This window comes from Periplaneta americana, chromosome 5, assembly GCF_040183065.1.
Source record: "Periplaneta americana isolate PAMFEO1 chromosome 5, P.americana_PAMFEO1_priV1, whole genome shotgun sequence".
Classification (NCBI taxonomy): domain Eukaryota; kingdom Metazoa; phylum Arthropoda; class Insecta; order Blattodea; family Blattidae; genus Periplaneta; species Periplaneta americana.
The window spans coordinates 58,125,855-58,152,850 of NC_091121.1; the positions used below are offsets into that span (position 1 = coordinate 58,125,855).

The 26,996-nt window shown below is 35.3% G+C and overlaps 1 protein-coding gene across 1 annotated transcript; it reads left to right on the forward strand.

Moving 5' to 3' along the window:
* Positions 1-11: 11 nt before the first annotated feature.
* On the forward strand, positions 12-25,760 carry LOC138700494 (protein takeout-like). The gene is made up of 6 exons (XM_069827098.1): positions 12-87; positions 2,471-2,563; positions 9,689-9,836; positions 13,044-13,180; positions 18,632-18,781; positions 23,740-25,760. Exons 1-6 carry the CDS (start codon positions 27-29, stop codon positions 23,898-23,900), a joined length of 750 nt encoding a protein of 249 aa, XP_069683199.1. The 5' UTR covers positions 12-26; the 3' UTR covers positions 23,901-25,760.
* Positions 25,761-26,996: the final 1,236 nt, after the last annotated feature.

Genomic DNA, 26,996 nt, shown 5'->3' on the forward strand with positions numbered 1-26,996 from the left:
GCTGTTCTGTACAGTATTGCACCACCATGAGGCTGATCCTGCTGGCTGTCACACTGTGCCTGGCCCACGCAGAGGTTCCCCAACTACGTGAGTCTTACGTCACATCTCTTCAATCTTACGTTTTCTCCACAATTCTGAATTTTCCATTCCATCTATTAGTGAGTATCTTCATTTCCAATATTAAAGTCATTTTTTACAATGCGTACTGATTTTAAAATTTCACTTCTGAAAATGTTACATTATTCCTTAGCTTTTCCTACCGGTACTCTAACTGAATTGGTCATTTGTAAAACCACATAAGCCCACATTTTTACGAAAATGAAGTTACCGCTAGGGATATATCTGTGGTGTTTGGGTAAAGGGAGATAAGTCATAAAATTGAGTTCGGATATAAGTGAAAATTAAACTTGGAATCCTTATTACAAATAATTTTCTACACAAATAAAACACATCAACTGCTAGTATTCTTTGATTTTTGCACATCCAGTTGTGTAATTTAACTCGTGTGTTCATCTAGGAAACAAAATTCCATCTGCACAAAAAATTACTTATACCCCTTTACCCGAACACCACAGATATATGCATCATTTAAATCGAAACAACGTGAGCTCGATCATTACTAAACATTTTTGCATGCATTTCTTCTATTTTGTGTAGAAAAAGTATGCAATTCAAGCCTATGTTATTTACTTATTGTTAACTGAAGTTATGTGTGTACTCATGAGCCTATATTTCCATTAAACATGCGATACATTGGTAGATTCTCAACTCTGGTTTTAATGAACATTGAGAAATCTCTGCTCCACAAATCACAGCCCACACAGAGCTTTCAGGATGATGTTAATGACGTATTAGCAAAGAAAAATCGAAGAATTGATCTGCATTATAAAGGATAAGGTAAGACTGTTAGGAGAATATAACTTTTACTAATTCAACATAATATATGATTCGTAATTTTGGTAAATTTACATTCTTACATCTAATTAATTTCAAGAATAATTATTACTAACACTCTTGGACTGGTACCTGTTTCGGAAGCCGTGCTACGCCACTGTCATAAACTAAACATTTAGGCCCAGATTTCCCCCCCCCCAACTGTATTTCTGTTACACTCTGCATACATCCTGCATACCTATTACAGGCCTGTCATAAGTATAATTCGACCTGTAATAGGTGTACAGGATGTACAGTAGGCCTCACAGAAGTGCTTGTATTACAGGCCTATTATATCTTTAATTCAGCCACACGCATAGCTAAGTCGGCTAAGGCGCTTGCCTGCAGATCCGGAGTTGCGCTAGATCACGGGTTCCATTCCCGCTCGGCCTGAATATCTGGTAGAGTTTTTTTCCGAGGTTTTTCCCAAGAGGATGGCAAATGTCAAGTAATCTATGGCGAATCCTAGGCCTCATCCCTCCAAATGCAACCTTGCTATCACCAATCCCATCGATGCTAAATAACCTCGTACTTGATACTGTGTCGTTAAATAATCAACTAAAAAAAATATTACCGGTATTCAACTTAATGTCATTTCTGATTTTAAAGAGTATGTGTTATAAATGAAAATAAATATTGCGAATAAAACAACAAAAATAATATGTTCACTTTTATACAAATTTCTACCTAAAAATTAACGACAACAAAACACGTATTTCCAAGAAACTCTTCGGAACCAAGGTACCCTGTCAGTTTTGTATTCAAGACTCTTTCAATGTCTCTGCTTTGATTTACAATTCTACCTTGACTCATTTTGCTACAACTGATTAATTTCCAGATTAGATAATGGGTCGTCATCGCTATATTCTACACTAGCACCTCCTAAAATATTAGATACTTTTTTAACACCCTGTAGTCAGTTGTTTTTTTTTTTTGCGTCAATTTCTGTACGCCACAATTGAAATAATTTATTGTTTTATATATAGAGTTCCCGGAAGCAATAAAATAAAGACTTAAAAAGTTTTAGTACTTAATGGCAGTTAATTTCTTATAGAATTAATACTCCAGTAGTTCCGCTATCGACTGAATGCAGAATCTTGGTGGTAAGTAGGGATGTGTTTTTTTTCTACGTCTTGTGGAGCATTATAGGCTAATTGACCGACTATACATTGCGCGCACACACACGCACACACACGTACGTACGTACGTACGTACATACATACATGCATACATACATACATTCACATACATACATGCATACATACATACATACATACATACATACATACATACATACATACATACATACATACATACATACATACATACATACATACATACATACATACATACATACATACATACATACATACATACATAGCCACATTGACTTTTATATATAAGATGGTAAATCGAGAACTTTCACACGGATCGAAGTTTATGTTAGGGTGAATTCTTTCACCGCAAGACCACTTTCCGATATGTCGGGTTTAGGTAGACTAAGTGGAATAACAACATTGCTTGTGTTCTATTACAGCCTCATACTTCAAAGTCTGCGCACGCTCAGACCCAAACTTTGGAGAATGTGTGGTGAAAAGTAGCAGAGAAGTAATTCCGCACCTCGTGAAAGGTAAGTAAATTACAAACCACACGTCATACACTAACAAATAACAAGGCGTCGGCTTGAAGTCCATACTCACTTTCTCTATGCATGTACAATTGAAGGTGATTCACGAATATAGTGCTACACGCTAGGAATTTATTTAGCCAATACTTTGTGCAATGTTCCTTACAAGCAATGTAAATTATATACAGTACAGTATAATTCTAAACGCTGGAGCGAGGATCACAAGAATCTGTGTTACGGAAGCAAGAACCATGATTATTTCCAAAACTATTCGATTTAATATACCAATTACAAAACTGCAACTTAAATTTTTCTGGTAATTTTCGCTTTTACAAAAGTAATTGGTGTTACCATGTATAATGAATTATCCTGAGACCTAAAATCGCATTTCTTATACTCTTGTTTGTATGTCTCTATGTTTGTTATCTTTCCATGCGATAATAGCTAAACCCATTTCTATGAAAATTGGTATGTAAAATAAGTTGGGTACACTTGGATTTTAGGCTATATAGCATTAAAATGACTCTGACTGATGTTCTAGATGATATGTAGGATACATCTATTATCAGGCAGTACATCCCACTTGATATGTGTTAGAGGAAGAACAATTGTTTGTATGCACATAAAGTTTGATTAGTGTAATATGTAAATAATCGGCGATGTATGCAATGAACGTGGAAAGAAAATGGCCATCCTACCTCATTATCTCCTAGCCTAGTTACCTAGTTGACGTTCAGATCTCTCTTCGAACAATTTTTTAAACAACATAGCATTCAAAATACTTTTCTTAATAAGGAGAATATAAGGGGGACTAAAGTAAATAAATCGAGATATCTCGTTTATTATTGACTTCTCAGGATTATGTTACATAATAAAGGTTGAATAAAATAAATGTCTGCTACAAGTTTTGTTGAAAGACAAATTTTTAAAAGGACCGATATCTAACGAAATTATGAGTTCTAAAATAACAATGCGTTTTATATCCGTGCCGCCTGTCAGGCTGATATAATCAAACCAAGACTGACTCTGCGATTATTTAATTATGTAATTCAATAACCAAATCACTAATGTTATAGATATTCATTTGATCCAAAAAAAGAAATATATATATATATATATATATATATATATATATATATATATATATATACACGACAATCGGGAGGATTTTAAACGTAGATTAAATAGGGGAAATACGGTTTATTATTCGGTTGAGAAGCTTCAGTCATCCAGTCTGCTCTCAAAAATAGATGAAAGTTAGATTTTATAAAAAAAAAAAGTTATATTACCGGTTGTTCTGTATCGTTGGGAAACTTGGACTTCACTCTGAAAGAGGAGCAGAAAATAAGTGTTTTTGAGAATGAAGTGCTTAAAAATTTTTGAGAAAAAGTGGGATGAAGTTCCAGGAGAATGGGGAAAGTTTCACAACGCAGAACTCCACGCATTGTATTCTTCACCTGACATAATTACGAACATTAAATCCAGACGTTTGAAATGGACAAGGCATGCAGCACGTATGAGCGAATCCAGAAATGGATATAGAGTGTTAGTTGCGAGGCCGGAGGGAAAAAGACCTTTCGGAAGACCTTCGGATGGGAGGATAATGTTAAAATGGGGTGTGATAGTAGAGACTGGATTAATTTTGATCAGAATAGGACCGATGGCGGACTTATGTCGGGGCAGCAATGAACTTCCGGGTTCTCTAAAAGCCATAACTATTAAGTATTAGGTATACACCACTCTTCCACTTCCTAACTTTATTGTTCCGTATTCTCATGACTTGGCTATCTCCCTGTAACTGTTGTATATATGCTCTCCATAACATGTCTATTTTAATCCCATTTGATTCTAATTGATGTTGCATCTCTTTCGACTACGAATTCTTGCAGAATAGTTGATTAACACAGTTACAAATGTGTTCTTATACTGTAGTTCTCTGTTAGTGACCAAATCGTGCAGCAAAAATAATTCAGCATGAAATGATATGGCATACAGTTCTACTATAGAATTCAGTGATTGTGAAGTTTACAAATGACTTTCTCTGAATTCTACTCGTAATTCATACATACATTTCACAATAACCTGATTTTCTATTTTATACACGTTCAGCTTAATCCATCCCTGTGGAGTAAAGGTGATATGTTTTATTACGAAACGAACTGGCCGGTTTCAAATCCTGGTTATAACGAATTACAGTACTAGTTGGAAATTTTTCCCCCGAGTTTTCTCTCAACCAACTGATGCAGAATTGCTGGGACTCGAGGGTTCAGAATGACAAGGTTCTATCTAGTGTTCAGTAAATTTTACAGGAGAGCATTTTAAAAGTTTGGTTATTAATAAAATCAATGCAGATAAGAACCTTTTGAAACTAACTTTATCACGAAAAAAAATTGAGATGTCAACATATAATTTATATGGTAGAGATAGCTTTGAAGTAGCAGAATTCAATGCAACAAAAATATCAATTTCGTAAAAATTGTCAGATAGAACCTTGTCATTCTGAGCCCTCGGGGTAGCTTTCGGCGTTGGATCCCAGACTCGTTTCGCCACCATTTCTCCTAGTACCATTATCATTATTACCATAGTCCGGGTTAAGTTCACACTGTAGCGTTCTGTATTCGTAGAAGAGTGTGGGTGTTCTACGACAGATATCATTCACAGAACAGGAGTAGTAACCACAAAACGCTCAGTCTGAGGCGCAAGCTTTCTGACCTTTCTCCGTCAAAGAAAAAAAAAAGTTAAGTTTTTATGAGAATCGAGAGAAGTTCCTAAATAGATGGCAAAAAAATTGTACACATATTTTTCGTAAATTATGCATATTATTGACATACTAACGCTTTTAGGTGGGACGTCAACTACGTAACTACAAGGTCCTCTGTATATGATGCCACGAGAAGTACCGTATAGAAACACTGCCTTCCACAGTGCGACTGTCGTAGCGACAAAATTAAGGGCCGTTGCATGCGTACTCAGTCTGCTGTGAGCCACAGAAGGACTTATTCATTCGTAATGTAGCACAAGCTATAGTGTTTTGAAACTGTTTCAGAACAATGAAAGGATTATTCATTAGTGCAGTGCAGTGCAAGCTATTATGATTTTTATAGCATACGTACTGAAGCCAGTTTTTGTTGTTGTAAGTTATGTAAAAAGCGAAATAAAGCATCCAACAATAATTACGTACATTTCGCAAAGAGAGATTAGTCTATTATTTCAGAAAAAAACTTCCGAGGTGTCTAGTATTGATGCAGAAGTTCAATATTCTTGTGACACATTCTGAGTTCGGACTTTACGTGTAAAAAAAGTTATTTACATTACAGTAAAATACCAGTAAATAATGCGCAATTAACGTAATAAATGTAAAATACGTAAAAAAAACTTTCATTTTTAGTCTTTCTTTGTTCAGTCTGTGATGAAAATTTACAATTTGAACTGCCAAGAAACCTAGCATATAACTCGAGGCTACCAATTAATGTTAAAAAATGGAGACCTTAAGAAGATTTTGCAATTCATACTGGATGAAGTGAAAGGTTTCAACACAGAACTGTACGCATGGCCTACGACCAACAAAGATAGTAATGCCAGTGGAAGCGAAGATTGAAAAAATAATTTTATTAATGTTCTGACATACAAAAAGTCTAATGAGCCATACTTCCCAACTCCTTTATGATTACTCATTAACCACACAAAATTTTGGAAAATTAACACATTTAATGAGTTATTATGCTTAAAATATGTTTACCTTTCACTGTTGTACTATAGAAAGACCTTTATCACTAGAAACGTTTATTTTTAAAACCTCAAAAGTGACAAAAAAATTTCGGGAAATCAATATCAACTGTTTAATTTAATGCATTTTATTTAATTGACAAAATGTAATTAACAAGTGATATTAGTCCCTAAATTTTAGGTTTATTCATTATTAGTTATGTTTCATAATATATATAAAGTCCCCCCACAAAATTAAACCCCATAACATCCTATGGGATTTTTCTAACATACAAACTGAAAGTAAGCAAAAAGCATTGCTACTTTTCTAAGTATCAGAGTGAATGAAAGTATTAACAAATGTTATAATCTATATGAAAACTACAGTAAAATAAAATAAAATAAAATTTCTGCTGCAACACACATTTTTCTTATCAGGACTTAAAAAGAATGAAGTAACTGATGTTTAAATTGTCAAAATCAATAATGTCAGTTTCTTACTCTGTGTATAAAACAGTTTTCTACATTACGTGTTTTACATGTAAATTACACGTAAAATAATACAAGCAGGTAATTTACTCGTCCAACAATGGACACAGGTAAGATGTACTTGTATCCACTTTTAAATTGTTTATAAATATTTTCCCAACTAAACAGATTTTAGAAACTAAAGTTACTGCCGTGCAAACGGTATCAGATTCCGCGGACACTGTGCGAGGTGTATAACAGAAAATGTACTTAAGCTTGCGGTGTGAGGGAAGCATCAAATATGGAGGACCCTCAACATACAAAAGCTTCGTCTGTGCAAACGCATTCCAATATCGCACAGATGTTAATGTTCACATACGAAGAGTCCAGGGGAAAAAGGGGGGATGTCCACTTTCAGGCAAAATTCAGATTTCCATTCGCTTACATACGTCATATGAAGTATATTCATTCTACACTTAGAAAAGGGGAAGAAAGTTCTCAGTTAAGGAATAACTGCTGGTTAAATTGTCAGTATTATATTTGTAATGATAGAGTTTCAAATTTTAAAATTTATTTCCTAAGAACTGTTTAAAAGTGTACATCCCCCTTTTTTCCCCTGAACTCTTCTACAAGAATACGGTATTTCACGGGTACTCGCATATGGACCTAGGATGGTAAAAGTTCTCGCGAATTTCAAAATAACTTATTTAACCCTAGCAATACCAACAGGGGGATTCTTCACCTGACATAATTAGAAACATTAAATCCAGACGTTTGAGATGGGCAGGGCATGTAGCACGTATGGGCGAATCCAGAAATGCGTATAGAGTGTTAGTTGGGAGAACGGAGGGAAAATACCTTTGGGGAGGCCGAGACGTAGATGGGAGGATAATATTAAAATGGATTTGAGGGAGGTGGGATACGATGATAGAGACTGGATTAATCTTGCACAGGATAGGGACCGATGGCGGGCTTATGTGAGGGCGGCAATGAATCTTCGGGTTCCTTAAAAGCCATTTGTAAGTAAGTAAGTAAGTAAGTATATATTTATATACAAACTTCTTATGAGCCTTGGAAGCTTCCCCATCCCCGTTGGTGAAATAAATGGTCGAAATATTCAAGTTGTTTTAATTTATATTTTATTTTCCCTTGTGGTTTGAACGTTCGAAATAGATTTCCGCTTCAACATTAGCATTAACAGCCGCCGGGTCTTTATTACAGTTGCCTTGTTGTTTTGAGAACTTGTCTTTCTCATAGTTTCTGCTCATCGACAAAGCCAGATAGCCTAGTTATGTCGGCGTGTGCAATTTGTGAAACATCAATGGAGAGGGTAGTCAATGATGTCTTATCTTAGACGAATCAGATACAGAAACAAGGAAGGTTGAGGACAACATTGAAGAAGTTGGATTCTCTGATTCTGAAGCTGAAAATGAGGAAGTACACAATGTGTCAGTTGTCGAGAAATCGATAGGCCTACATCAAATTCTGGACGTGTTACATAACATCCGGAGAATATTATACGTCTCGTAGGCAGGGGAAAGTAAAATCCGTGACGGAAGCAGTACAGCTATTCCCTACACCACATATCTTGAACCTGATAAAAGTCTACTCCAACCCATGAATATTGGGTCTTGTATCTAATGTTTCTTGAATTACAGAAAATTAATAACATTTAAAGTCTTAATGAATGGTTATAAAAACAAATCAGTATAATTTGAAAAAAAAAATCAATAAATATTTTATTTCTGGGCCTCAGAGGTGGTAATGCACGTTATCGATTATGGGTTCGTAATGCTAGGGTTAAAAATCATTCCCATTCCCTTAGCAACTTAAATTCCAGTAAAAGTTCTAAACCATGTGACAAAGTTTATCTGTATCTATGAGCTCTGTATTAAATAAATAGGCGGAAATTTATAAAATTAGCTAATATTACAGGGTACACATCGCTGAACTTCCTCTGATTGAGGTTCTTCTGATATGTATAACTACTACCAGGCAGTACATCTCACTTGATGATGTGTGTCAGAGGAAGAGCAATTGTTTGTATATGTTTAAAGTCTGACTAATTGCCATTTCAGTTTGGTTGATTAGCCTTCCCCTCTACTCACATTCTCAACCATCAGTGAAGGGGAAGATGCTAATATCCATCTTACTAACGTTCGACTAATTGACTTTCAACATAGTGAAAAATTATATTATTGTAAATGTTTACTGATAATCTGTATTTCGAAAGTCTATACTAAGCGTTTATATTTCATTTTATTGCTCTTTGTATCAACTGGCACATTAAAAACCTACTGAGAGCAGACGATAAATGTTTTCTCCACCCCTAGTTGCTACTGTACAACACAATGAGACAATCTCATTTCATAATACAAACTAACATTCCTTAGTATAATTATTAGTTGAAAATACTGTAAGAACGACACTAAAATATACTCAACCATGTAACTGTCAAACATCTCTGTCACTGTATTTTATATTCACTTACGTTCTTTATTTAATATCTTATTTTCTTGTGTGTACGACCTGGGGGTTGCAGTTATAAGAGGTAACAGCTACCGACCTGTTACTGACGAACTCAGGGCAAGACGAAGGTGAAAGAAATGTTTTCGTATCCTCTCAACTTGTATGAAATGTCGTTTAGTGTAATATGTAGCTAGTCGGCGATGTATGCAATGGAAGAGGAAAGGAACTGTCCACCCTACCCCATTATCTCCTAGCTAGTTGTCTTATAAGTGGTGCCTCCTTGGTGTCGGACAGTTGACTAAACAACAACAACATCGTAGATCAAACAAGGTATAGCATCAGAAATCAAATTTTCGTGATCAGAGTTACCGAGAACGTACTTCTTTATGTTATAACTTTCTTGCTCCATCAAAATACATATCGGTTGATACAGAAATTATGTTCATTGTTCAGCGAGAGATGACGACGAATTTGACTTTTTTTCAGGTGAAACAATGTTCAACTTACCCCCACTCGACCCCTTCGAGATCAAGGAACTGACACTGTCGCATGGGCAGGGAAGGGGACAACTCAATCTGACTCTGAGAGACGTCAAGCTGCTAGGGTTCAAGGATGCGTACATGCTGAACTACTCGTAAGTAACAGTGGTATATTATAACTAAGATCCATATGTCCTAAAAGACTAATAAATATGCATGAAAATACTGTATACCCTTACAACGTTCAAATTATGCCAACAAATGTGCATTGACAAATGAAAACAAATTAATTCCCGTAACAGTACGAATACTAAAGAATGTAAACTTACATTATTCTTTCGAGGTTGAAACAGAGGTGGTTCAGAATTCTAAAATCACCTAAGAATTCACAACCAATTGAGAAACTGCGTTTGTTGTACCCAAAACGATCCGTTCATATAGTGAAAAATTTATTTAAATGTAACATAAAGGTTATTGGGGTGTATTTAAATCATGTTATTTGGACAGATTTATACAACAAGAAATCAACCAGCAAAATCACTTTTTAGAGATATTTAGCTGAATTTAAATAGAAACTCATATCAATATTTTTTTCAAATTCAACTGACTCAGCATGAAAGAAAATTACATAAATAACAGACAGAACTTCATTTACCATTATAATAAATAGGATGTAAATTTAGCAATAACAAACTTGTCAGTTTGTTCTCGCTGAATAAAAAACGCAGAAAAAGCAAGCGAGCAAGAACTAAAACTTAGTGCTGACAGTGGGAAAAAAAAAAAAAAGAAAAAAAAACATGTCTTCATGTATTATTTTAAGATAATTTCTACGACTATTATTTGGTTTCAGATGGCACCAAAATCTCATTTCTACCAAATTCAAATGAATTACATAGCAATTTTGGTTTTGAATGTTTTGTAGTGAAATATTTTTTAAGCTGCGAATAAATTTTGCACTCTCGCTTCGTATGGACAGAAAACATGTTCCATGCCTTTCATAAATTACTTCCCTTATCATAGACCATCTTCTCCATTTGTAAACCGAAACAAAATTCAAACGTTCAAAACCAACACAACTGTAATTTCATTCGCGAAAGTAGGTAAGTATTATACTAATTCAGACAAAAAAAATGACTGGTTGCCATAGGCTAGGCTCCCTTCGAAACACGTCGCTGATTTTGTGAGAGCTTAGGCTTACCCGTGAACGAATTGGTTTCAATGTTTTGTTAACGTTTCAAATTATACATTTGCCTCGAACCCCTTGTCTAGGGGTAACGGAGCTGTGCAGTAAAATAGAATTTGCGAGTTCTAGTATCCGCTCTGTTTTCCTTTTCTATATTGTTTGCTGTGTTTTCTGTGTGTTTATATATCGTGTTATATGTGATTTACAACAATATGGAGTAAATCATATGCAACATAAAAATCTTCGATCTTAATAGATATCAATACGACAGACTTTATCCTCGAGTCAACCAGATCCTGCCCGAAACTCGACTTAAGACAAATTCACGATACACGAAATAGGTATTTTTTTTTTGTCTATTTGGCTACTCTATATCCCGCTGTGTACCTGATAGAGCGCCGATATTTACGAATGTTCTTGTATAAAACACATATCACTGAAATGCTGGAATGTCTCTTTATTCCGATGTAGCACAATCTTCTGTCGTCTACTGGCTCCAATTTAGTGACAGCGCTCATTCCTTGACGCCAGTCCTTGACGTGACGCCTTAGAACAATAGCACATTTCATTCATAATCAAAATACTGTTGTTTGTCCCACAAAATAGACAGCATTATCTTTCCTGCAGATGTTTGCACCTTGAAGTTTTAGGGGTTTAACACTTCTGATGTTTATATTCTTTGCTTTGAATTTTTGTCTCTGGATCTTAGTGATGAACCCAAGAATTATTCATAGTAAAAACCTTTCCAGATAATTTCGCTTTTTTGAAAGTTACTAGCATAACACACTCGAGCTCGTCTTTGTGATGCTGTCAACAATCCAAGCATTCATCTTGCAGTTAATCTTCTCATTGCTAATTCTTTTGTTAAAATGCGTAGTCCTATTATGAAGGGTATGGTACCAGAAGCCAAATTCCTTTACTATATCCCTAATGGTTCTAATCGCTCTTCAATCTTCCATTAATCGCACACTTGATGATTTCTGCAGTTGTGAGAACTACGGAGCAGCATTCACAAGATGTTTTCCTACATTTAAATTCTAGACATCACCGCTTTACTATGTCATACCTTGTAAATAAGAAACAACAGATTACCCTATGTTTATGTCATATCACGTTGGATTTGAAACTGAGACATAGGCTGCTCTTTTTCAGGTAGTTAATTACAGCTCTCTGGTCCACTTTCACACTAATTCGAGAACACTCCTCATTCAAACAGGTATCATGACGCTAAGAGAACAGTTCATATTTGAACTTGTACACGCTGACTAGTGACATGTCAGACATTTGAATGCTGTAAATTACGTATTTTAAATCCAGTAGAAATGGGTCAGTTGTGGATCATAGTGATAAATAATCCTACACTCTGTATTAATTGATGTGCAAGAGATTGAATACTCGTTACAATCCAGACCTGTGAAGCACATTTGAAAACTGCAGATGTACCATGTAAACACACGCTGTAAAAGCATTCATACTGGGTATTCAGTTCAAAGTGTGTCATGGCTCGCTGTATGCCGTCATGTGGCTAGCCGATGAGCCTAGAGAATTCAATCTTCCTACACTTCCGCAGAGGCGTATTACCTATGAGCCAGAGAAATTGCCTAGCAAGTACGGCGTTCATTCTGAAGAGTACGTACCGATACGTACGGTAACGCCGGTGGTGGCAGGAATGTGAACTGTTTGGAAACACGTACTGTCGGGATATGGGGAGAGAGTTAAGGCGATTACTTACATGTTTGTTGACATTAACTTCGACGGTCAACATGGACACGGAGCATTTGATTTGTGTTGTGGAATGTTGCCGTATGCAACCGATGATAAAAAGCCTGCGTACGACTTGCCCGCGCAAAACACAGTTCGAAAATGATTATGGTAGCACACAGACCGTACAGACCGCCATCTGTTGCTACGACGTTCAAGTTATACCGTACACGTTCTCAAGTTCAGGTTGAACGCCTTGAATAATAGGCAACTTCTCTGACATATAAGCTGAAACTCGCTTCAAATCGATGACTCAACAACAGTGACGTCATCACACACTTTGAAATGAAGACCCAGTAGGTTATTATATGTTAATTTGAAACCATATTCAATTTCAACTTTATTCCCTTTCCACCTCCCCAACCCCGATGACAATTTGTAGAACTCGACATTCAAAGTAGGCCTAATATTATTTCAGACATGACTTAAATAAGACGACTCACTTTTCATTCCTGCTTGCCGTGCCTCAACTGAAGGTGTTGGGTACGTACATCATATCAGGACAGATCCTTCTGCTGCCAATAAGAGGGACAGGAAACATCAACATCACTCTGGGTAAGAGACTTGCACATGGATTGTATAAGGCTAGTAACAAATGAATCACTGGTTTGTAGCATGGCATATATATCTATCTAGACAACACTAATGCATGTCTTGTGTTCAGTACTCGTCGCTGATGAACAGTGACAGCAGTATAAACAGTTATTCACAAATATACCAGCCATTACAGAGATTATTCTTCGAGGAACAAGCAATAAAATTTTCTGGGAGCTTTTGTATATTGCAAAATTAGTGTGGTATTTAACAATACGAGTTTCACGGCAAAAAAAAATAGTGTTAAGTTTGAAATAAATACATAGACACAAAAACACATACTGAATTACTAAGCTGCGTCACATTACAGAATATCGATAGTCAAAAGACATACTGCAAAACTGACTACTTGCTTACTTTTTTTAAAATTAATCTTTCAATACCGTTACCTATGATATAAACAAAAATTCAATAATGGCGGGTACTTGACTTATGTCCTTCATCCATATGAAGCCCCTTGTGTAGACCAATTTCCCGCCAGAGTCAATTCTCAAGATACGCATTCGAGTTCGGTCTAGGCTACACCCGCGATGAGATGATTATGTAGATTTTTTGCAATTCCAAAGGGAAACCGGAGTTATCGGATAAAATCCCTGTGTTACTCGTTCCTGAAAAACAGGCTTGCCCAGCACAAGTTATAAATCGGGAGTAAACCGAGGACCGAACCCCGGTCCAAAGAATTGTAAGTCCAGCACTCTAGCAACTAGACCACCGTGACGCCGAACCAAAAAAAAATGTAGTTTTTTTAATACCTCCTGTGTAAAGTGATTCCTCCAGAACTATTTGACAGATCCTGATCAACGAGTTTTAAAGTCAATTCGTCTGGGATTGCAAATAATATTTTTTAACTTAGCCTATACCAAGAAATTAATGGAAGAATTAACACATAATGAGGAATTAACTAAAATCAGATACAATGATTTTTCATTATTATGTTTCTTACATAAAATCCATTGATACAACACGTGGTTCGTCTCAGAAATTTTATATATTAACCGTCCATTGTAAATTGAACGGTGTTGATTCCACAAATTAGCAGAGCGTGTCATCTCCCACCACGAATACTTCGATCTCCTTAGTGCCCCCCGCTTCATAATCGCTTATGATGTTATGTTTACAACGACAGTGGCGACATTACCACTGAGTGGTCATTTAACATTGAAGGCATAATGCATAATAGGTACCTTATTGCATAGTGTCTATGAAACATTTTCAGACAAGAAAAAAAATAGCGTTCAGAGATAACTACATGAATTTGTTAAACAACCTAGTGGAAACAAACGAAAACGGATACTCCATATTTCTACAAAAAGATTGTTCAGACTATCAACACGAATAACTATGAAATCTTGAATTTTAGATACATAGCATCATACATTTTAGATCTCGTATATAGCATTACGCAGAACAACATCCAAATAATCTAGACGGCGCTGTGTATGTTGGATGGAAATATTTGTCAGGAGTGAGATAGGAGTAAGATGATTCGTTGGTACAGACTATCAGTCTCATGTCATTCATCAGCACTCACATGCGGACGCAACCAAAACGATATTAGGCTATAGTAGGATCAATGAAACGTATCCTGGGCGTTGACGTCATTTCTCGGGCACCGAGGTCACCCGACCTTACTCCATTGGATTACTGTTTGGGGGGTTGGTTTCAGATAGAAATCTACAAGCGCAAAGTGGAAACAAGGGAGGAACTTCTCGCTCGCATTTTACATGCTTGTGCTCAAGTAAAGAAATGCTCAGATCAGCAATGCATTAGCTGTCTACAAGAGTTGCAATTATATACACTTTTTTGTCCAGAATGGCCAATATTATGACCCCACAAAACATGTACCTTTACACCTGTCTCATCCGGTATAATATTTTACCACTTCACGAAATTTCACATAAAAAGATAGGAGTCTCTCATTTACAACAGAATATAATTCCTGAGTATCAAAAAAAAAAACAAGTTGCAACTTTCCATTACTCACAGGGCATGACTGTCTGTCAAAACACTTGAACAAAATCAGAATTTTTTCTTCACTACTTTCTCCAATGTGCTGCCTTCAGGAAGAAATGGATCAGAATTATCTTCAATGATGTCTCTCTCTTTCCTCTAAATCCACTGTGTGTAAGACATATTGGACAGCAAGAGAGTTAATGGTTTTATTGCCAACAACTCACCATTAGTTAATATATTTCAGTTTCCCAAAAAAAAAAAAAAAATGCACTACTTTTGGGCAAGTGCAACAAGTCAAAATTAAAATAAGTTTTGTATATATCTTATTCGGAGGAGCGCGACAATATATATATATATATATATATATATATATATATATTCTTGCCCTGGAATAACACAATCTTGAGGTTTTACTATGGAAGCAAAGCAACCAAAAGCTGTCTGCTCAACAACATTCCTGACTGTCCACTATATTCCTTCAAGTAACAGTAACATTAGTACTGCTCCACCAATAATAATAACAAATATATGGAATTCATAAATTATAAGATTTCTTTTATAATCCTGCCCTTTCAGCCACTTAAAAATAGATATTATAAACAAAGTGGGTAATAAAATTTAAAATAGGCATTTACAGGCACTAATTCGCCTTCCATTTAGTAAATATTCATCTAAAATTGATTTTTAAATTTCATACCCACGTTTTATGATAAAAGGAAAAATAGCGCTAGACATTGTACGTAAAGTCAGCAGCTTAGTGCTCACGGACTCTTGTACATGGGATTGTCTGTATGCATACAGAGGATCCCTTAATGAAATGGTTCCCAACCTTTTTTGACTGACGACACAGTTTACTGAACGACCACGATATCGGGACACACTTATTTGATTTTAATAATAATAATAATAATAATAATAATAATAATAATAATAATAATAATAATAATAATAATAATAAACATAATAGCTAATAATAATAATAACCAGTACTTTTCTTCTGAGAAAAAGGTGGTGGCCCTCTATGTAGAATCTTTTATAGCGGACTGGGAGATGATTACTGTTCACTGCACAAGAATTGTGTTGTTTTTAACCTCCTTTTCGTCCAACTAATACTTTCAAGATCTAAGCGGAATTCAAAGAAAAATTATGTTAAAAGCATCGTTATTCACATGTATTTCGGTTCCACAATGAAAAATGCAACAAAAACGTGGCGGAACGCTGTTCCAGCGCGTTCCGCTAGAAACAAAGCACTGATAACTTCTATGTAGTGTCGGACATCCAGTGTTGTAGACAGGTTGATGTTAACACGTAATAAAAAATTCTAAAAGAACAAGCAGCAACTTGAGTGGCATTAGAAAAAAAAAGCAAAGGTAGGTGTAAAATATCCCAACCTATCTATGCTGGATGTCCGATAAAAGATTTTTACTATCATTTCTGAAAACTCGCACATTTAAATTAATGTGAAGTCTACGCTTGGTTGGTTGCACAGAGTGGGCTTATGGTTGAAAAACTCAACTGAACATTGTTGCAAGTGTTCACGTTTCATTGGTAAAATCTGTCCCAAAATAAAATGTACCATACCAAAGACTTCGTTGCAAATAAAAAACATGTTGTAAAGATATTTTCTGAATGGCATAAAACTTATTTTTCAATCCCAAAATTACGTGACACACTCCATGGAGCTGCGCGACACACCAGTGCCTTAATGGGTTAATATATTAAATTTGCAATTTCACAACACGTATATATCGTAGGTTTCTTGGTAAAAGTGACCAAGTCACATTGAACACTTCCAAGCATTATGAAAGTTTAAAACCTAATTTTATATTAAAAACTAATAATATAGCACATTTACCTTCAAAATAACTAATTACTGACATCCAAAGAAGTACAGTTATCTTCGGATGGATCATTAAACCTTTAAATACTTTTTTCCAACAATTTTGCATTTTAGACTTTGTCACTTTTACCAAAAAACCGACGAATCGAATCATTAGAAATAGAAGGAAGAACAATTGCATTATATACGGATAGTCGGAAAACACTCGAAGCACTTAAAAATAGGAAAAATCGCACTTATCTCATAGAAGAAATAAGGAATATGGTAATGACAATGGAGGAACACGACTGGAGGATACAATTCTACTGGGTCAAGGCACACGTAGGGAACCAGGTTAACGAGCTGGCAGACCAACTTGCAAAGGAGGCGGCGACAAGTAAGGACCTCAACGAGTGTTACAAGAGGATACCCAAAAGTGCTGTACTAAGTGAACTCAGTGAACTAAGTGAAACCAAAAGGCAAAGTGACTGGAATGTAACTGAGAAAGGTGCAATCACAAAATCATACTTTCCAAATATTGCAGACAGACTCAAACTGAAATTCAGTGTAACCCCTAACCTAACAGCAATGTTAACAGGACACGGCAAAACCAGAGCGTACCTACATAGATTTAAAATGATAAACAATTCAACATGCCCATGTCAAATTAGCCACCAAACGGTAGATCAACTTATTGTTCGATTGCAAACTATTAGATCAGGAAAGAGATGCTTTAATCGCAGCTGTATTAAGAACTGAAAATTTGCCACCTAAAAAAGACGATCTCATAAAAAAAATATACTAGGAAACTTATACAATTTGTAAATAATATACCTTTTGAGAAAATTATCCAGTCGTAGAAAAAAAAAAACAAAAAAATAGAACTGTAAATAAGAATGTAAAATATAAATTGCGGAAAATGTAAATAATTGTAAAACCAGAGTATCTTAAAAAAAAAACAATAATTTTTTAATCTGTAGTAACGTCACAATCTAACAGTAGATTGTAAACTATAAACGGTAGATAGCTGTAATTAATTGTGACCTTAAAACATTTTTATAGAGAAAAAAAGAGAAAATTGTAGAAACAAAATAATCCAAATCAGCCTGTAAATTTCAAATTGCAGGAAATCAATATAAATGCAGCATATATTTTGAGAGAAATAAGTGAATGGTAAAAACAAAATCACCTAATCTTCAAATTAGATTGTAAACTTTGAATTGTAGATGATTGTAAATAGTTGTAATATTATAAGAGAGCTCAGTGCATGTAGTATTACTCAGTGTAACTGAACATGCCGTTTTTAATAAATATATTTAAAAAAACACACACACATGCTTTCTCTCACCCTGAAGTCTCCTTTCGTGTGAAATGATCCCAATACAATACTAATTTTAAATTTAAAATGGCTGAAGAGAAAGCATTCACAGGACTACAATCACTGCAATAAAATAATATTAAGGCTATTTTTAATGGGCCAAGTTGTTTCTATATGTTACTCCTTCCTTTGAGAGCTTTTGGTTTAATAACATTAATTGTACTAGAATAATTGGTTTTAGTGCTAAATAGATTTTTTAAATCCAAAGAAATGTACGTATAAAAAAGATTTATATATAGATAAGTACTTTTTCCTCCAACAGTCGATACAAAATGCATGGTCCGAAACAATGCCACGTTGAAGAAGATTAATGGAACAGACCACCTAGTGTTGAATTCAGCGATGGTCCACCTGGACCCAAAGAGGATGTACATCTACCTCGACAACCTCTTCAACGGCGACAAGGATCTCGGTAAGACAAACTTTTCTTCACTGCAATTTCTTTGACATCAATTATGCATTTTGGAGTCAGGTGATAACAGTTACACGCACATCAGCCAGAATCAATAGAAGTAGGGAGTTTGGTACCACTGAGGCAGTAGCACAGTCTAGTATATACAGTCACGAAGCTCAGTACGTAGTGAATATGCATCCTTAGATAGTTGCTCACCACTATTATAGGATCGCTAATATCGCCTCATTACATACAATGCGAAATAGTACCGGCACAGTCTATTGTTTCTAGCACCCTCACAACTCAAGCTTCGTGACCATATTTACTAGAATGTGGTAGTAGTGTAATGCATATCATGCTCTATTCTCCTTTGACCCATAGTAAAGGCCCAGTGGAGGCCGTTGCATTTCTAGAAGTTTACAAATCTCGTTTTCACCTAAAATTGAACACAGAACATTCCAGTTCTTAATTACTAAATATCCTCGGGTGATGATGTTTTTCTGTATATCCTTCATAGCATGGCTCACAACTCACTTTCTGTATTTCTCGTCCAGCAGCACTGCTCCTGATTGTGCATCTTTAATTAAGCCATGCATCAGCGTGTATTTTATAAAAATGACTTTCTTTCCAGAATTTTATTATCTTTTATTGTGACGTCTGTTTTCTTTGCTCATATTTCTCTCAAAATAATTTACTTTCCCAACAACTAACTGACATACACGACAAAATATTCTGATACTGTAAAACATACGTTTTCATTCAAATACAGTACACATTCTTCATTGGACAGTTATCAAAAAAGTGGTTTTTGGCGTACTTCTCCTTCTCTCCATTATCCATGTGCAATGATTCCTCCTGAAGGATTTTGTACATTATTGAACAAATTAAATAGGGAATTAAAAATAGCAATTTCAGCACAAGAATTAATACATTTTCTTTTTTTGCTGAAAAATAAAGTATCAGAGTGATATACTCTAAATCGGTTCGCGTGGTTCAGTTACACATTTCGTGTCCTTCATAAAATCACGCAATAAATGCAACTGTATTCATTTCAGTACAAATATTTATTCATCTCTATATATTATAAAACAGACATATCCTCAAACTCAGGTCTGTCCCTATCCTCTGTATAATATTCCCTCCGTCCCAAACTATGGTACAGATATCTCTCATTTATTTGATTCCAAAATATGGTATGGATATTACATTATATATTGTGATACACAGTATGTTGCAATATTATTACTCACACTTTGAATATTGATAAGATCGCAATCAATAATGTCTTGGAACTTTACCTTAACAAAAATATGTAAGTATCAATCACAAATATTTTCTCTCCATAAAAAATAAATCAAATAACGTCTTCAGACCTCACATTTTTAAACCATCCTTAAGTAAAATTCACAAATAAAAATGTTCACTCCATAATTTAATAAATTTAAAGTAATACTTTATTCATATTATGTTGAGCAAGTTTTTTTAGTTGGTTATTGAACGATGCTGTATCAACTACTAGGATATTTAGCGTCGATGAGATTGGCGATAGCGAGATGAGGCTGAGGATTCGCCATAGATTACCTGGCATTCACCTTAAGGTTGGCGAAAACCTCGGAAAAACCGAACCAGATAATCAGCCCAAGCGAGAATCGAATCCGCGCCCGAGCGCAACTTCAGATCGGCAGGCAAGCGCCTTAGTCGACTGAACCACGACGGTGCCTTTGAGCAAGTTACATTTTGGTGTATTTTCACTTCACTAAAGCTGATTGTGCAACTTTTACAGCCTCTTGAGTGCATTCAAGTGTATCGGGAAATGCTCCTGACCTTCTTTATTTGTTTTTCCCCATACGAGGCAGCTTGTATGCATTACTTCCTTCTTTCATCATGGAGTAATCCACGCATTGCTGCAAAGTGAGAAACACATCAATCAGTTTGTCTTTGGTCAGGACTTTGAAGGCTTCGACAGAGCAGTCAATATATTCTTAGGTAGTTCTTGGATTTTTGATGTTGCAAAGACTGCATTGTATTAAAAATCGAAGGTTCAAAACATTGAAGTCAGGGCTGTTGGGTGGCCGCCTCTTCAGGACAATATTTCATTCATTTCTGTTGGTCACCAAAATAATTTCTGGATCTTGGTCAGAAGAATGGGGTTTTACATTGTCCTGCTGAATTATGATCGTGTTCTTCTTCCAACTTGCTGGAAACTGTTGTTGGATAAGTGGAATAACGTTTTGCACAAGCATTTTTTGTCACTGATGTTTTAGGGTATATGACAGGAGTGCCATGTAGTCGATTCTTACTGCATCTTTTTCCCTTCTTTATGTCAATAAATGGCCAGATGCCTATTCGGACATTAAACCACTGATTTTTGTGCGAGTCCCACATAGGTCTTCCCACTGTCGTCATAAGCATGATCTTAGGAATGAATCTCTTTTTGTTGCATTGCCGCTGTAGAGGCTTCTCAACTATCACGAGGTAATACTAATGCTGAATCTCAGTACAATAGAACCACTTCACATCACTGTGCACATAATTGTACATAGCCCTGAATTTACTATTATCTTCCATCACAGACAAAGATAATGATAGACGTTCGCGTTTGTTATCTTCTGTCAAAGGAGAGGGCGGCAGTGCGGCAAAAAAATTGAACATTAGTTCATGTAGTTTAGCAACTACGATTGCAGACATGTGAGCGGGTGAATTGTCGTAATCAAACATTTTCTTCTGGGATATACCAGGCCTCTTCTTGCGAATTTTCCCTTTTAGTTGCTGCATCAGATTTGAATAAAATTCTTCGTTTATTGTTCTTCCCTTTGCTAGACAGTCGTTCATAATTACCCCCTTAGAATCCCAAAACAGAACGCCACGACTTTCCCACACAATTGAACTGCTTTCAATTGACCTGCAATTAAATTTACTTTCTTTGGAGGTGGAGAATCACTGTCCATCCATTGTTTCCACTTCTGTTTTGTCTCCAGTATGTTGTAGTGGATCCAGGTTTCAAACAGTGATCAGACACTGAGTCAAAAAATATTGGGCGTATTTTTCTGGAATCCAGGCATACAATCCCTCAAAATTTGACATCGGACGTATTTTTGTTCCAATGTCTTAACAAGGTAGAACATTACAGAGGGAGACCTTCGACATGTCCAAGATCTTGACTAAGATGTGTCACATCGTTGAGTTGGCATACCAATAACCTCGCTAATTTCCAGCATTCTCAGTCAACAGGCATGCAATATCATATTGTGGATTTTTTCTACAATTTCTTCACTAGTTGCTATTACTTGACTCCACTGTGGGAGACGTCTTCGACACTATATAGATCACGTTGAAATAGTGCCGCCCATTATTTCACAGTCGAAAACAATGGAGCGGATTCCCCAACGTGTAGCATCCATGCTTCTTTCATTTCTGTTGGACTCATTCCCTTTTCCAGGAAATATTCAATGACAGCACGAAGATCGATAGTTCCATTTTTACCAATCTGTTCAGCACACTAATTTCATAATTAAACTACACAATGTATAGTCCAAAGAAAATTACTATTTTTCATCATTGCACTAATTTAAAATGGCCGTAAAAAATAGCGGCATTATTGACACGTTTTCAATGCCACCTATGTGTCACGTCACGAACGTTTCAAAAGCACCTGGTAAAATTTAGAACTATCACGTATTTACACAAATCCAATTGTAATATATATTAAACTTCGCAGGTGCCTATATGAGTCAATCTGTCAAATATTAGAGCTGACAAGCATTTACACAAATAAATACGTAATATATATTACACTTTGCTGGTATCCATATGAATCAATATGAAACATTAAATAACAGGCGTCCGCCGAGGTAGTTCTGTGCTAGCGTGTCTGCCTCGAGACTAGCCGGGCCGGGTTTGATTCCAGGCGGGAGTCAGAAATTTTCTAGTAAAATTTCTATCTCGGGACTAGGAGAGATGGCGGTGCAGAACTTCTAATCACTAAATTGTGCATTAATATGCCTGACTTAAATCCCAAATCTCTCCGCAGTGCATATGAAGAGAAGGCATATGTCACTGTTGACAGTCATTCGTTAGTAGGATGGGGACCCCCTTGGTGCTATTCGACACGAGTAGGCTAGGTGCCGGTACCGAGTTTCCCCTTCTCCCTTCCTCACCTTCATCACCATCCTCACCCATTCAGTACATTACACTTACATGAACACTTAACTTACACTCACCCTAGTACACGACATAACTCTTCACAGACAAAACGTGGCCCACTGAAGTGGTGTGCAATTTCAAAATCGGTCACGGTCCTGCCATTATTCCAGTATGTGGAAATCGAATCGCGCAAAGTGAAATGGGTAGGCATTAGACACACACATTAACATAACAGTTACCGTTAATACACACTGAGAATATGAGAAATGCTTTATTTTTCTGCTGAAATTTTACTTTTCCTGACTCGAATCTGCACAGAATAAGTTTATGCAAAAAAAAAACACCAGAATACAAATGGTCAGAGTGCAAACACAACAATGAAACTTAGCAAGACTGAAAGTAGTTCACATTTCGGAAGAATAAAAAGTAACAAATAAAACAAACGCCACTGGGTATGTAAACCAAACATCCAGATCAAGATTACCAAAATAAACAGTGGAATACTCTCCAAAGGTAAGAGGAAACTAGGGCTTACAAATTAAGACACTGATGGATGAATAAGGGCAGAAGAAGTCGTTTAAATCGGAATGATGATGATTTTACTTTCTGTAGATACAATTTAAAAGTTTTATATCTATGAATTGTACCATTGTACTGTTTATATTTGTTGAGAGTATAAAACATTTCCTTCCAGGCACCTTCCGCCACCTTTTTGCTGTGAATCACGAGATAAAATTTCGAATTGGAAACAGAAGAAGTATATGTTGACTGTTACAGTCTCATAGCCTTTCATTTTCAAACAGTTAAGTGAATTAAGGTTTCATTGCTTGCAGGTGACGAAATGAACAAACTTCTGGACGAAAATTGGAAAGAGGTCTTCGACGAGATCACGCCACACATAGCTGCATCATTCTTAGAAATGTTTAGAGAATTAACAAATGCTATTTCTAAACAATACCCGTATGATTTACTAATTCCAGAAAAACTACCATAACTGCTTAAAATCCATTTTCAATGCAATCTCTGGTTTATCTGACATTTCACTTATTAAATTGAAATAGGGTAAACAGTGTATTTAGGGAGAAAGAATATGTATGTTAAATTTCTAATTTAATTTCAAAGTAACATTTTAACTGTTGAAGTTTCAATTACACATTACACAGCGGTAAATCATTCAACATTTTATATACTGTATAATTTCTCATGAGATTACCGCTAGTAATATTTCAGGTAATAATAGTTAAATATTTAATTGCTCTAAATATTTTTAAGTTTTAGTTTTCAGAGTATTTTCATATTGGTCACAGACACAATTAAAGAGAGTAGTGCCCTGCAGGAAGTAATATTTAATGTTAAAAGAGGAACTTCGACCGTGTCTCATAACAATAACATGGCTAACTATAATCTGTATTTGGTTTTATTGGACTATTGCATTCTACTTCCAAACTCAGCTATTTCAGACCATATGACTCAAATATGGTATCTACTGATCAAACTAAAGTCCTGAGCCCTGTTTCATAAAGTTAGTATTCTTGTAATACTAGAGCTTGGCTTGTTAGTTAGTGGGGCTTAAACAGGGCGCGTCAGTTTCGCTTGTTATCTTGTCCAGATTTACTGGATATTATTGAATTAACATTAACGAGGTTTGGCGAAATTAGCCAACAATTATAAATATTATAACACACATTAATGATATCATTTTATATTCAAACACATATTCCTGAAATTATTTTACTTACTTTTCCAATGTTCGAATTTTGAAAACATCTAGATATATAAAGTCGTAATTCATATTTTTATTTCACACTTCGTAAAAGTACCAGCAGCAGTGGCTAATGTACCACTAGTAGTACGCGTACCATAGGTTGAGAACTTAATAGTAATCCTCTCAGAACGAAATTTTGATCATTTACATATTTACAACATCAGAAAGAAGGTAGGCCTATATTCATCTGGTTACCTTCTCTGTTATGTGTCAAACATCTCCTACACTAATAGAGAATAAGTCAGCCAAATTCCAAAACATTACAATTCTAATAAAAGAACATTATTCAGAAACAAGATGCCAGGAACAATTTAAAATTATTATAACAATTTAAACCTCCTAACATTAGTGTTTGGCTGTAAAACAGTGATCAAGTGAAAAGAATAGAAGCAGCTGAAATGAGAGTATTAAGACAACAGAAGTATATTTTAATAGGAATGAGGATAACCTCATGAATCTAACCTTCAAAATTTTATCAGTCGTATAAATTATAGAAGGATCACTGTGGAAATATGAATCCAAACAAAATACCATACTTACTTTTAATATTCGAAATAACCGAGACGGGATATAGGGTGAGCCCAAAAAACTATGACAGTTCACCCTTGACATTCAAACGACACCAACTGATTAAATACGGAAATGGGTAATCAATTTATCGCCTGGAGGAACTGATTAAACATGAAATGATCAAGTATGTATTTAACGCACAGGAAACATGTATACACTGACACCGAAATGAGTAATCTCATTACATGAATATCATGACAACTTAATAATGTTAGTAATATAACTCAAAATAAAGATAATTCAATATTTTTTCTGCCTTATTTACCTCCTCCTTTTTATCGACATAGTGTAGAGGAGTATGTAATTAAAAAGTGTGATCTCAAAACTCGATCATTTCTTTTGGCCACTTTAATGATCTATTCATATTATATGATTACGTTTGAGACATCATTATGTGGAATGCACTCTGAGCACCAGTATGTAGCTTACTCTTTCTGGGGGTGCTAGAGTGTTTTTATATTAAAAAAATCAATATGTATCTTTGTTCTGGCAATAAAGTATTATTATTATTATTATTATTATTATTATTATTATTATTATTATTATTATAGTCAGTTTCTGTCAGATGCGTTTCCAATTCACTGTGGCGTAAAGCAAGGAGGTGCACTATCACCTTTACTTTTTAACTTTGCTCTAGAGTATAACATTAGGAAAGTCCAGGTTAGTAGAGAGGGTTTGGAATTGAACGGGTTACATCAGCTGTTTGTCTATGCGGAAGACGTGAATATGCTAGGAGAAAATCCACAAACGATTAGGGAAAACACGGAAATTTTACTGGAAGCAAGTAACGAGATAGGTTTGGAAGAAAATCCCGAAAAGACAAAGTATATGATTATGTCTCGTGACGAGAATATTGTACGAGAAGGAACTATAAAAATTGGAAATTTATCCTTTGAAGAGGTGAAAAAATTCAAATACCTGGGAGCAACAGTAACAATCTTATGATTCAGCTCGCAGCCCGCAAGCAAGTAAAAATCCAGGCATGGAAGTTGTTTAAATTTCCTTTTATGTCGACAATGAGGAAAAGGAGAAGAGGACAGTGGGAAAAGAGAATGGTCTGAAAATTTTAAATTGTAATCAGTTGAGATCTACAGATAGGTAAAAATAAAACTTATTTGCAAGGGATAAGATATAACTTCATTGAAAAGTTTAAATACTTTCGTTCTGAATATAGACTGTATCGCATAAATGCATGTACAACATATTATTACCACATATCATGTAATATATTAATGTTTATATTACTTAAAATTTTATGATTCGCCATTTTCAATCGATGAGACAGAAAATCAACATTTTTAAACGATTCATTATTATTTTAGTTGTTCAATTTTATTAATTAATAATTAATTTCTTAATGCAAGAAAAACAGAAAGAAGATAGTGATTTCGATTTCATTCAAAAACTATCGCTCTTTGGTGCCTACTACAGAGCGACTTATATAGAACTATCCCATTTCTTTCTTTATTTCAAAACAAATGATGCTAGCCAAAATATGTTATACCTGAGATTACTAACCTCTATAGCAAATGTTGAAAATTCTTTATTTATTCGGCTGGAAATTCACTTAATGACTAGTTTTTAGCGTCAAATTAAGCAGCAATCTTGATTCCCTGTCAAGATATGCGCATATGTTTATTCTTTATTCTGTATATTTATTGTCATCAAAATTATTATTCTTTTAGAGATTCAGTTGTTTCCAATTTGTTTACCAGTCCCAGTATTGTGTTTCTTTTGGGGGGATTACGAACACCA

What these genes read in the sequence shown, in the direction of transcription:
- LOC138700494 (XM_069827098.1), top strand. Translation starts at nt 27, where the DNA reads ATGAGGCTGATCCTGCTGGCTGTCACACTGTGCCTGGCCCACGCAGAG. An exon ending in CGCAGAGGTTCCCCAACTAC is followed by an intron (nt 88 to 2,470) that starts GTGAGTCTTACG and finishes GTTCTATTACAG; the next exon opens with CCTCATACTTCAAAGTCTGC. An exon ending in CAACGGCGACAAGGATCTCG is followed by an intron (nt 18,782 to 23,739) that starts GTAAGACAAACT and finishes CATTGCTTGCAG; the next exon opens with GTGACGAAATGAACAAACTT.